The sequence below is a fragment of the Eptatretus burgeri genome, chromosome 11 (genome assembly GCF_056783735.1).
Source record: "Eptatretus burgeri isolate ZD-2024b chromosome 11, Ebu_testis_v1, whole genome shotgun sequence".
Classification (NCBI taxonomy): Eukaryota; Metazoa; Chordata; class Myxini; order Myxiniformes; family Myxinidae; genus Eptatretus; species Eptatretus burgeri.
The window spans coordinates 21,387,114-21,400,835 of record NC_140971.1 but is presented as its reverse complement, the minus strand read 5'-3'; the positions used below and the strand labels follow the sequence as shown (position 1 = coordinate 21,400,835).

Here is a 13,722-nt window from a genome sequence, read left to right as displayed (position 1 = left end):
ACACTGAGAAACCTATTGAACGAGGTGAGTTTAAAGTCCGGTTTGAAAATGAAAACGACAGCATACTGTGCAAACATCGAATGACTCTCCAAAGAAACTCCACAGCAGAAATCACGAGAAACTAGAAGGGCACTTGGTAGAGCGCATACATCCACCACACAATGCCTGATCCAGTATAACATATCGGGCCCAATAAATTTTCGAATTATCATATATATATATATATATATATATATATATATGTATATATATATATATATATATATATATATATATATATATATATATATATATATATATATATATATATATATATATATATATATATATATCTATATATATATATATATATATATATATATATATATATATATATATATATATATATATATATATATATATATATATATATATATATATAGTTTGTGGTCCCATCTCTCAATGGTGAAGAAGCATTTTATTAATTGAAAAACTCTGTTATCTGGATGTGGATTTGGATCTTCATCAAAACTGAATCAATTCGTCTTTGTCACATACCTCACCTGTCCACCAAGTTTCTGTGGAATCCGTCCCCAACTTTTTGAGATATTGTGCTGTGTATCGTTTTTAGCCCTATCTCTCAATGGTGAAGAATCACTGAAAAATTTCAGTAGCCGGATCCGGATACGGATCTTCACCAAAATCTAATCAGTTTGTCATTGTCACACACCGAACCTGTCCACAAAATTTAATCCGAATCTGACCACAACTTTTTGAGATGTCCTTCACAGACAGACAGACAGACAGACAGACAGACAGACAGACAAACAAACAGACACACGGGTGAAAACATAACCTCCTTCCACCTTCGGTGGCAGAGGTAAATATGGGTAAGCTGACTCGCTGTACTGAAGATAATTTAATGGCCCCTTTCATTATTACCAACTCAATAAACATGTATTGCATTAAAAAATCAATGTTTGTGTCTGTCCAGTTATTCGATTATTGAAATAGGGTTTATGTGCATTGCGGCTCTTTAGATATCGTGTCTCTGACCAAATTTGAAAAAATAGCTCCTGTTATTTGGGTTGCCGACCACTGGGCTCGTTCAACGGACATTTCTCAATTAATGTTCTTCTATTCTGTGTCGAATGATCTTTATAATACCTTGCTAGCATGTGAAATCAAGGTAATGGTTTGGTTATTTGAACATTCTCTAAGATCTACTTTCTTTTGCAATGGTATGTATTAAGAACGAATACCAAAAGCTTTATGTTTTGGGACTCACAAGCAGGGTTGAGGATGTTCCTGAGGCCGAAGTAGGCCAACTTCGACGACTTCATAATCTCGGCCACTGTGGGCAGCAACGATTCTGCTGCCACGGGCCAACTGGCCTGACTTAAGGGCCAGCAAAGCAACCACGCCGCGGTATGGCTCGAAAGCCGAGTCAAAGAGCAGAGCGCAGAGAGGCTTGTCCCGCTGACCTTGGGGCCTATTGAACAACATTAACAAAGGAGAAAAAGATGACAAAGAGTTGTCACTTCTGCAGGATGTGCAGATTGATAGTGAGAGGAAAATAGATGAAGAGAAGGGAAATATTGAGAATAAAGGATGATGACAAAAATTTAAAACAGGAAATGTGGAAAAGGAGAAAAGGATGGAGGAGGGGTACGTTAATGAAATGAGGTGTAATGGAAAAAAGGAGTATTTGGGGGTAAAGTGCAAATCTTTTGATTGAAATGCAAAAGCAGATTTGAAATGAAGTAGATTGGTGGAAGAGTGGCTTCCGATCGGAACCAATAATACATACGGTGGAACATTTTCAACCACAGCCTGGAGGACAGCTTCAATATTGGTCCCAAGTTTGGCAGATATCTACAACCCAGAGGGAAGTGTGTCACCACAGCGTCAATTGGTGGATAAAAGGATGAAAATTTCTTTCTTTTAAATGCAACAATCCTGGATGTACAAGTCATCATGGTAAAGATAAGCACCTTCACCTGTCTGGAACTATCTTGGTGTCATGGCTTGGTGGCTTCACAAATTTACCTGGTTTTCAATAAGATGCAAAAATTATCAACACAGAAAATGCAAGAGAAAAAAATAAATAAATCATGAACTTCTGCATTTGCTCAAACTAGCAAGTTGTCCTTGCCTGCACGGAATTCTAAATGGGGTGAGGACGGAGCGGGCAAAAATGCAAATGGCGTCTTCCGTCACCAAGCCGGCAAGGTGGGAGCAACATTTCTCATTTATTGACACATCTGATGCAATTTTAATTCTCTAATCGTGACGAGGTGCTCCATTTGAAACTGTTTGTTCAACATACATATGTAGCTTTTTAATACCGAGGGTCCGTAATAAAAATTTGTATCGGCATCAAAGCCAGTGACCAATTGCAAATTAATGGTAGGATGACATGCTCTTAAGTGGTCCCAGCATTGAAATTGCAAAGATATGATGCAATCTTGTGAGATGGCTTACATTATAACTTCTATCTTTTATTCTCGCTGAACTCCCTGCCCCCCCCCCCCACCCACACCCAAGTTCCCTCCACATATTCCCTGCGCCCACCATCTGTTTCCTTTCTCCCACTCATGTGTGATGTCCTTGTCTATCTGCTCCCTATGACCCCCCTGCCAGTCTGTGAACCCGCTGTTCTCTGTCGTTTCGCCCCTCCATGTGCCTACATTTCTGTATTGAGAAAAAAAAAATCAGGTGAAGGAGGTTGTTCGCATTCTAACTACGAGGAAGGCATAAACACTAATTTAAATTGTAAGCAAATCATAACAATAACTAGTTGAGTGAAATTTTGTGTTTTCAGTTTTTTTTTTATGCCAAGCCATACTTTTAGAGATGTTAAATTGCTAAACAAGTTTGTTGATATGCAAAACATTTTTTGAGCGATGACTCAGGAATGTCAAATGTCATAACACGGCAGATTCTCACCTGGATACAACTGCTGTGAGGAATATCAAATAAACGTTCTATTTGTGTTGCCACCTGCATTGGAGCTGCATTCTTTAGATCAATCTGTCAGGAGACAGACAGAACCACTCAAAAAAAAAAAAAAATCAGCTACACCCGATGTTCCTTTTTATTATACATTGATTCAAGGCTCATCGAGGAGCTTGTACATAAATCACCTGCTTTGCGTTGCCAACCTCAAATTTTCCAGCCAGCTCGGTTTGGTTTGCCTTCATCCTACCCACCAGCTCTGTACCACTAGCCCTCATAACGGCTCCCAGTTTATTCAAACATGGCCATCATGTGGCTCATGTCTACTGCCGCCAGCAATGAGCATTTGCTGCTGCTTCTGCTGGGTTCTGGGCTCAGATGGATGCTTCAAGACTGGGGAAGGCTCCGTTAAACGGAGCATGGATAAGGAGACAGCTTGGTCGGAAGGCTTCGTTTAGTCTTAGAGACTCGCGAGTTGAGATGACGATCGGTGGTAGTGGCGGCGCATACACAGGCACACATAGTTGAATCGTGACTCCACATACACATTTGTGATTGTACACATATTATGCATGACATATTACACATAAACATCACAACACAACACATCAACACACACAACTAAGGTCGAAGGATAATAATGGAGAAGCTTTTTGTAAACATCCTTTATAATGGGTGAAGCCGGGTGTCTTTCCACCATGCACCACACTGCACCTTTTCTGGAATTTGTCAGATATGATTTTTTTTGGTTTTTTAATCTGGTATTTTAAAAAAAAACAAAATGTTGCCATTTCAACACAATAATAGTGGAACAACAAATTTAATATACATAATATATATTCTGCATTTAACCTTGAATACGACAGATACCATATACCTTGCACCTGTCAGTTCTGGATAAAAGTTTGTTTTGACTTAAAATTGGGAGTATTTCACCCACCATCACCAGTCCTGTTTCAACATTTTATCTGAAATAATTAAAATATATATTTCAAGCAAAAATCATGTTTGGAAAAGTACCTTGTTTATTACAGGAATGATGGCCAACTCTGCTTCAAAAGCCAGGAAGAAGTTTGCCACAGTCTGTGCCTGCACCCCCTGACAGAACAAGCATAATCGCCAAAGGTCATAATGCAAACATAACGATGCATATATAGATATAAAAAGGAGCCAAACGATGTGCAATTATAAAAGCATGTTGGAGAGTATAAGGCTCAAGTTTGTGTCCTGAGAAACAAGGTGAGGTCAAAAGACTAAGGGAGGTGGTACAGTAATGATTTAAATCTTCTTTAGGCTAGTTACAAGTCGTAAACAAAAAATGGAAACACCTGGGTAAATGAGGGACACCAAGCAACGGCTTCCACACAGGTGTGGTCCATGTGCTAATTAAGCAAACATCCCAGCATGCTTAGGGTGATGTATAAAAATACTGCACAGGCCTGGTTGCTGATAATTATGCCTTGCATGGCTGCAAGAGGACATCTCCCAATGCTCCCATCCAAAGAGCACGTGTGGCTGTCATATAATTTGATGAGCGTGACACTGATGTTATCCATATGTCATGGCCTGCTCAATGTTCAGATCTGAACCCAATCAAGCATTTATTGAAGATTCTGGAATAACGCCTGAGACAGTGTTTTCTACCTCCATCAAACAGGTGTGAATGGATTTGACTATCTCGTGGAAGAATGGTGCCGCATCCCTCTTGCAGAATTCCAGACAATGGTGGACTCTATGCCACGGTGCATACAAGCTGTACTGCTTCACATTGGTGCTTCCATTTCTATTTCCACGACCTGCACACTCGCCACGATTATCATCCCTAATACTCTTAAAAGAGAGATCATCTAAACGACCAACCTATCCATTTCCATGATCAACTACAGTAAAACCTCGTACAACACGGGGGTGAGGTTCCTGGAAAATGGCAAGTTCGGCAAAACCTTGTTGCATAGGTAATACCTTGTGGTATAAATGGGGATTGAGGAACGCAACCACAGAATGCAACATACGGACAAATATCGTATACGTTTTTTGTTAATAAAACACCTCAGAGGGAATACCTATACAGTACATAAATACCAGTTTGTAGGGTGAGAGGATAAGTTTGCAGGTTGAGGGGTTACGTTTGCAGGGTGAGGGGTTAATACCAGATTCGGTGGTGTATTGGTTATAGTGTCCACTCCGAGTCTGGGAGATTGGTGGTTCAAACCCCGGCCAAGTTGTACCAAAGACTATGTCCTGCTGAGTGTGGTGAGAAAAGTGTCGCCATTGTTGCGACATCGCTCGTACATAGAGTATTCCGGGAAATGACGGCACTTCCCCAAAGCTTAGTGGCTATGTTAAGTGTTTTTTCACAAGTATGTCCGTGATTATCCGCGCGTGTGTAAGTGGCAACTCGATTACGAGCGTTAGACCTTGTACACAGCTAGAAAGGCACTTTTCGACATCGCGATGTCGACCGATATGCCTCCACCCACATTATTCCATCATTATACATACTTGTACTAAGTTTGATTGAAATCCCTTCCGCTGTTCTCAAGTATCACATTTTTACCTGACTTGACCTTTGACGATGAAACCTAATCAGTTCATCTTTGCATCATAGTGGGGCGGCTTAGGTGATCAATTGTGCACTTTCCCTTAAAAGCATGAAACTTGGCACATGGTTAGAGTTATACAATACAAAGATTTTTAGTCCAGGGGCCACCGGAAATTATACCCCGTATGGTGGCCATCTTGGATTTCAAAATGGCCACCAGTGTGGACCTGTTTTGTTAAATATCTCCTTAACTAGCTAGTACAGATATCGACACAGTTGAACGGCCTATACCTACATTTTACGGCTCAAGGAAGCCAATGGTGACATAAAATGTTTGAAAATTGTGGCTGCCATCTTGAAATCCAAGATGGCCACCATAGACAAGCTATTTTGCTCAATATGTCATCTATCTATAATTCCAGCAATCTGTGTGTGTCTGTCTGTCTGCGACCGCTGTTTCTCGACAACCGCCAGTTCGATCTGATTGAAACTTGCCAGGAATATTGCCGGGGACCCACGGATGTGCCTTTTCAAGGTTTGATATTAATCGGACGAGCAGTTCCCAAGTTACGGCCATTTATCTGTCAAACAATGACAAGATACGGTGCTGTGACATCACGAATGACGTCACAATTAATGTTTATTTATTTACTTTTGCACGATTGACGTTACAATTCTTCTTCTTCTTCTTCGTTTGGTATGATGTCACAATCGACGCTGGGGACCTGAGTATGTGGGTTTTCAAGGTTTGATATTAATCAGACGAGCGGTTCCCAAGTTACGGCCATTTATCTATCAACCAATGACAAGACACGGTGCTATGACATCACGAATGACGTTGCAATTAATGTTTTTTTTTTGCACGATTGATGTCACAATTCTTCTTCTTATTCATTGGGTATGACGTCACAATCGACGCTGGGGACCTGAGTATGTGCCTTTTCAAGGTTTGATATCGTTCTTCATCCATTTCAGCTGTTTCCCAAGTGTTTCCCAAGGTTTGAAAACTGTCTTTTCCCAGGGTTTGAATTAATTGTTCAAATTATTAATTAATCCCAAGGTTTGAATTTTCCCAAGGGAAAGAGCTGTTTCCCAAGGGTCTGAAAGCTGTTTTTTCCTAAGGTTTAAATTAATTGTTGCGCTTGGTAGACATTTGTGAATACATTTACAGAGAGAGGAGGGGGGAGAGAGGGGGGAGAGAGTGGGGGGAGAGAGTAGGGAGGATAGAGAGGGGGGATAGTGAGGGGGGATAGAGAGGGGGGATAGAGAGGGGGGATAGAGAGGGGGGATAGAGAGGGGGGATAGAGAGGGGGGATAGAGAGGGGGGATAGAGAGGGGAGGATAGAGAGGGGGAGAGAGAGGGGGAGAGAGAGGGGGAGAGAGAGGAGGGAGAGAGAGGAGGGGAGAGCGGAGGGGAGAGAAGGGGGTGAGAGAGAGGGGGAGAGAGAGGGGGAGAGAGAGGGGGAGAGAGAGGAGGGAGAGAGAGGAGGGGAGAGAGGAGGAGGAGAGAGAGGGAGGGGAGAGACGGGGGGAGAGATAGGGGGGAGAGAGATGGGGGAGAGAGAGGGGGAGAGAGAGGGGGAGAGAGTGGGGGAGAGAGAGAGAGGGGGGAAGAGAGAGGGGGAGAGAGAGGGTGGGGAGATAGGGGCGAGAGAGGGTGGGGAGATAGGGGCGAGAGAGGGTGGGGAGATAGGGGCGAGAGAGGGTGGGGAGATAGGGGGCGAGAGAGGGTGGGGAGATAGGGGGCGAGAGAGGGTGGGGAGATAGGGGGCGAGAGAGGGTGGGGAGATAGGGGGCGAGAGAGGGTGGGGAGATAGGGGCGAGAGGGTGGGGAGATAGGGGGCGAGAGAGGGTGGGGAGATAGGGGCGAGAGAGGGTGGGGAGATAGGGGGCGAGAGAGGAGGGCGAGAGAAGGGGTGAGAGAGGAGGCGAGAGAGGGGGAGAGAGGGGGTGAGAGAGAGGGGCATCACAATTGAAGAGAGGGGGAGAGAGGAGGGGGGACAGAGGGGGACGGGAGAGGGGGTGAGAGTGGGGGCGAGAGAGGAGGGGCAAGACTAGGGGGAGAGAGGGGGGCAAGAGAGGGGGAGAGAGAGGGGGGCGAGAGAGGGGAGGTGAGAGAGGGGAGGCGAGAGATAGGGGGCGTCACAATTCTTCTTCTTCTTTGTTTGATATGACATCACAATTGACGCTGGGGACCTGAGTATGTGTTCCCAGGTGTTTCCCAAGTTATGGCCATTTATGATACGGTTGGTCCGATCTAATTGAAACAATGCCCCAATCCAGTCGTCGTTTACGAGAGCGAAGGAACGAAGCTGCACATACTGGCACGCACCTACGGGCCCGCACCAGTTAAGTACTGAAGATATCAATACAGTTTAAACACTTATACCTACGTTTTAGGGGTCGAGGAATCCAATAGTGAGATTGAATACGTGGCAGCTATCTTGTAATCCAAGATAGCCACCATCCAAATGCTAACATAAACTATCATCAGTTAGCACAATATGTGAAGGAATGAACCATCAAGAAAACATCACAAGCAGTTTGCAAAAAACCACAGTTACCGTCACTTGACTTTTCTAGTCTCTGTTGCATTCCCCATCACAAGAACAAAGTGACGTGCATGGAAGTGCAGACTTCTTACACCTGCAGCGATCAGTGCGTCCACACCGGATAAGTTCATTGCAGATCTTTGCGGCTTCCAGTAGTGTTGTCCAAATCGGTTTAAACTGACCGTCGGATGTTTTTTCCCAACCCCACTCACTTGGACATGGGAGCTCAGGCTGTGCATGTAATGCCTGGCCCCAGCATTATGCTCCTTGGTACACTGCTCGCCTAACATGCTGCACCAGAGCATGGTGTGTAGGTGGAATTGATTCCAGAGGTCTGCCTTTCTTTGCAAACAGTTTCTTTCGTGCTGTATTAATGTCACGACAGGGACTCGTGCGATCATCCATCAAAATGACGAATCTTGCAATAAGGCTCATACAGGACTCGGTTATATCTGTTTGTTCATGGTTGACTTCAGATAGTGCATCTGTGAGCTCTGGGAACGACTCCCATACAGCCCATGCAGTTCGCTTACCACGCCAAGCAAACGCTGACACAGTGTCACATCCTGTCAGTGCATGAAACATGGGGAGGGCCTTAGACTTCTCAGGGCCGAGAGCAGTGGCTATGTCATGTGCAGGGAGGAATCCCAAGCTCTTCCCTGTTCCAAAGGCTAACCATATCTTCACAGAAAGTCTCTGAGTTGCCATAACTGCAAGTCCGACAACATCTGTATCAACGGTTCGGATTAGGATCCTGTCATTCCCTCTCTGTGCCGCATCAGCTGCATGGAGGAACATGCGGCCATCTGCCTCTTCTTGGCTGCATGGAGCAAGTGATTCTAGATTAATGTGTGGTGGAGCAGTAAGAACCTCTGTTTCCAGTGTGACTACTAACTCTTTGCTCTGGTCTTCAACTGACTTGATTATTTCATTGGACAGGAAACTGAAAAGTTCTGTCTTGTTTTGGTCGACACGAAGAAAATTCTGCCATTGTCCAGGAACTGCAACTGAGGTACCGACACGTCGACGAGCTCCCCTGCCACGCTTTTCTCGGGTCATGCTCTTCAGACTTTCAGGTAGGTAACGGTCCCATCACCAGGTCAAGTCGGGTTGCAGATTTGTACTGGGAGAGAACAAATGGGATGAATACCTCTTTGGCATATTCCCCAAAGGTCTTTGCTGTTCCAGGCTTTAGCATTTGAACAATCGCCGCCCCATCAAGTATTATGCATGTAACCTCTGGAGCCTGTGTACTTGCCGGTGCAATTTCCTCAAAGCATTATAAAAGATCACTCTTTGTTCCAGTTCGAAGCTTCCCTGCCTGGGACAGGGATGGAGGGAAAGGCTGATTTTCATGACGGAAAAAATCAGAGGTTTCCCTCACGTGTCTGACAAGCAATGTAAAGGCAGGAAAACAATTGCACATCGCTCTTTAATGAGGCTACCTTCTGTTTGTCTTTCGGCTGGGCTTTTCCTGATGAGCTGCCAAATAATGGCAACTTGTTGTGGGAGAGGACATCATTGAGAGGCTTTTTACGCTCAATGAGCCTTTCTTGCACAAATGATTCCAAAGCCTCCTTCCCCACCTTCTGCACATTTTGCACTCTGTGAATAACATGAGCTTACGATGTCTTTTGTGTCGAGGACCACGATGTCAGTGGTTTCTTCAAGAAATGGATTACCAGTACACTCTCGAACACGTTTGTCAGTTTTGAAAGTAGAAACCTCATGAAGTTTCTCTTTTCCAGATGACCACCCACAGAAAAGGCAGACATCTTGAGAAATTGATGATGCAGAACTTGACCGACTGCGCTTAGAAACACCAGATGTCCCTTCACCTGCATCATCAGCCGGTATATCTTTAGAACGCTTCCTTGCACGTTCCAGTTTTGTATTGTTGTACGTAAGCCTGCACGACCTATGCCAACGTGCATTATGAGCAATGAAAGCTGCCTCGACACCATGACCTTCATTCAATGTGTCAATGTTTATCGTTCCAGGCAGCAGACCGAGGTTATTAAACTCAAGGAGATTATCAGCCAATGTTTTGTACCCTGCGAGTGTTGCTTCACCTTGTTCACCTTTTAGTTGACTGGGAAACAACCTTTTCGGTGGTGTTCTGTTGACAAAGAATGCAGAGTTCCCACTGAGTAACTCGACCCATTTCAGCATCTGGCTTAGATGGATCCACAAGTTTGATGCGCTTTGCCATCTCCAGTTGCAGATGAACGGGCCTATGTAGGGTTGATCACTTGTGCAGTCACCATAACAATGGATGATGTCCCTGAAATGAGTAGCTGCATAACTACTACCAGTTTCATAGTTTGATCAATATTTTAAAGCATCAAAAATTTATTTGTCTCTGAAATGTGAGCATAGACCTTTAGAGCAAAATAGCTGTGGATGGCGGGATTTCAAGATGAGAGCCACAATTTTCAAACATTTAATGTCATATCACCATTGCATTCCTGGAGCCCTAAAATGTAGTTATAGGTGTTTCAACTGTCTCGATATCTGTACTAATCTAGGAGATATTTAACAAAACAGGTCCACAGTGGTGGCCATTTTGAAATCCAAGATGGCCACCATACGGGGTGCAATTTCTGGTGGCCCCTGGACTAAAAATCATTGTATGGTGTTATTCTAACCATGTGCCAAGTGTCATGCTTTTAAGGGAAAGTGCACAATCGACCTGTTTTTTGGAGCGAAGCCGCCCCACTATCATTGTATATACTTCCACCAAGTTTGATCAAAATACCATCACTGGTTCACAAGAAAGCACAGTAACAGAATTTTTACTGAACGGGACCTTGTTATTGTGGTACCAAAAACCTATCACAGATGGCCAAACGTACAGAATGATGGACAACCCAAAAACATAATGCCTCTGGCGACTTCATCAGCGGAGACATTTAAATATACCATCAGAGATGGGGAATCCCCCGTCATTGAAAAATAATTGAAATCAGATAAGCGGTTTTCCATTGATTACAAAAAACATTTTTTCAAGATGGCCGCCCCAGTCGGCCATCTTGGATCCGGCCACGCCCAAAATCAATAGGGTTCTTCCTTTTCAGGTGGTACATGTGTGACCCAAATTTCAAATCGATATGGCAAACAGTTTATGAGTTATCACACTCACAGCTATAAATGTTGACGCCATAAATATTGACGCCCAGCCAGCCAGCCGGACGGACGGACCGCCCCAGTCGGCCATCTTGGATCCAGCCACGCCCAAAATCAATAAGGTTCTTCCTTTTCAGGTGGTACATGTGTGACCCAAATTTCAAATCTATATGTCGAACAGTTTATGAGTTATCGCACTCACAGCTATAAATGTTGACGCCGCCCCAGTCGGCCATCTTGGAGCCGGCCATGCCCAAAATCAATAGGGTTCTTCCTTTTCAGGTGGTAAATGTGTGACCCAAATTTCAAATCGATATGGCGAATAGTTTATGAGTTATCGCACTCACAGCTATAAATGTTGACGCCCAGCCAGCCAGCCAGCCGGACGGACGACCCGGGTGATAACAATATCCCCCTTCTGCCATGCGGCGGGGCATAACAAATTGATATGGTGAACAGTTTATGAGTTATCGCACTCACAGCTATAAATGTTAGCGCCATAAATGTTGACACCATAAATGTTGACGCCCAGCCAGCCAGCCGGACGGACGGACCACCCCAGTCGGCCATCTTGGATCTGGCAATGCCCAAAATCAAGAGGGTTCTTCCTTTTCAGGTGCTACATGTGTGACCCAAATTTCAAGTCAATATGGTGAACAGTTTATGAGTTATCGCACTCACAGCTATAAATGTTGATGCCCAGCCAGCCAGCCGGACGGACGGAACGCCCCAGTCTGCCATCTTGGATCGGGCCACGCCCAAAATCAATAGGGTTCTTCCTTTTCAGGTGGTACATGTGTGACCCAAATTTCAAATCGATATGGCAAACAGTTTATGAGTTATCGCAATCACAGCTATAAATGTTGATGCCGCCCCAGTCGGCCATCTTGGATCCAGCCACGCCCAAAATCAATAGGGTTCTTCCTTTTTAGGTGGTACATTGTGACCCAAATTTCAAATCGATATGGCGAACAGTTTATGAGTTATCGCACTCACAGCTATAAATGTTGACCCCCCAGCCAGCCAGCCAGCCGGACGGACAGCCGGACGGATGACCCGGGTGATAACAATATCTCCCTTCCGCCACGCGGCGGGGGAAAAATTACATTTTGTTTGAGGCCAGGGGATCATCGGCCTCGATGTCCATTGACGTGGAAATTAACTCACACTTCTTGAACCTTCACTGGCGATTACATATTTGTATAGATTATGCGATTTTTCTTGTGTGGCCACACCGTTAACCGCAGGGCCCTTGTTGTTCACTTGATCATTATCCACACACTCCATAACTTATCCAACTTTTCATTGAGAGGATTTATCCAATTAACTCAGACATCTTTACATTTACAGGTACAGACGCTGCTTCACACGAGCATGGATCTTATCCTCACTTGAACGAACGGTGGACTTGTTCACATGATACTCATGGCCGACCGATGCTACACTCATCCCGCCATGCAACTTGTCTAAAATCACGATTTTTCTCTGCTGTGTCATAACCTTATGGGATTTCTTCACTCCACTACCACTTAGAGAGGCTTGACGTTTCGGTGCCATACTGTATATGTATATATATATATATATATATATATATATATATATATATATATATATATATATATATATATATATATAAATAAATATATATATAAATAAATATATATATATATAAATAAATATAAATAAATATATATATAAATAAATATATATATATATATAAATAAATATATATATATATATATATATATATATATATATATATATATATGCATAAGGGTACAGTATGCGGCTAAATAACGATGAGTGAAAGATATCTCCTGGGCACAAGCTCACTCGACCGTGGCGCTATGCAGACCGAACTTATCACAGCATAAAAGCCTTTATCCATAGCTCCCACCTCTTTCTTAGTCTTTTCTCCAAAATGCTGAACCGACTCCTCAAGTCAATGGAAAGCCACTCTTCCCTCCAGAGCTTCAAGTTGGCAGTACACAACCAAATAAAGTAATTCTCTATTCCTAGTTCTAATCTGTTCTATCACGATTAAACTGCCCCCAAACCCCATCTTTCCCAAAACTTACCCTTCTTACAAGCAAGCCATGACGTTTTTTCCCCCTTTTCTTTCTATTTGTACTGTTCCTACATCCCTGACTTGTTCCTCCAGTAGTGTGTAAGCATCACACTGACGTATCACAACCTAACTGTTAGAGCATTGCCCTATATTTTATAGACCAAAAAAAACCTCAAGATTGTAGCTGATTTGCTTTGCTCTCACTTCCGGTTCGGGGATCGGCGCATGTGGATGACTGATCGGTGCTCTCTCCTACTAGCTCTTACAAGAATAGTTCCCCTGGCCATTTATGTTGTGTTTTACTGTTTGGTTTTTTTTTTTTTTCTTCCAGTTTTTATGTTCATGTTTTTCATCAATTTTTCTGGCCCAAACTGTATCCTGTTATGTTGAATCGTTTCATTCGTCTCCCGAGTTAAGTTGAGCCTTCTAGTGATAGACGAGAATGCTTCCCCTCTGCTTTTTGATCCATCAGCTCAATCCATTTCCCCTCCTCCCTC

General features: G+C 43.6%; 1 protein-coding gene across 5 annotated transcripts in view; it reads right to left on the bottom strand.

Moving 5' to 3' along the window:
- Positions 1–13,722, bottom strand: part of GUF1 (GTP binding elongation factor GUF1) — an 87,053-nt gene that overhangs the window by 51,000 nt on the left and 22,331 nt on the right. For all 5 annotated transcript variants that reach the window (XM_085845491.1, XM_085845492.1, XM_085845493.1 and 2 more), the window contains 4 exons: positions 3,958–4,035; positions 2,929–3,012; positions 1,790–1,854; positions 1,268–1,471 (listed from right to left, as the gene is read on the bottom strand). In XM_085845491.1, coding sequence (XP_085701617.1) covers positions 1,268–1,471; positions 1,790–1,854; positions 2,929–3,012; positions 3,958–4,035 — 431 coding nt within the window. The remainder of the gene's footprint in view (positions 1–1,267; positions 1,472–1,789; positions 1,855–2,928; positions 3,013–3,957; positions 4,036–13,722) is intronic.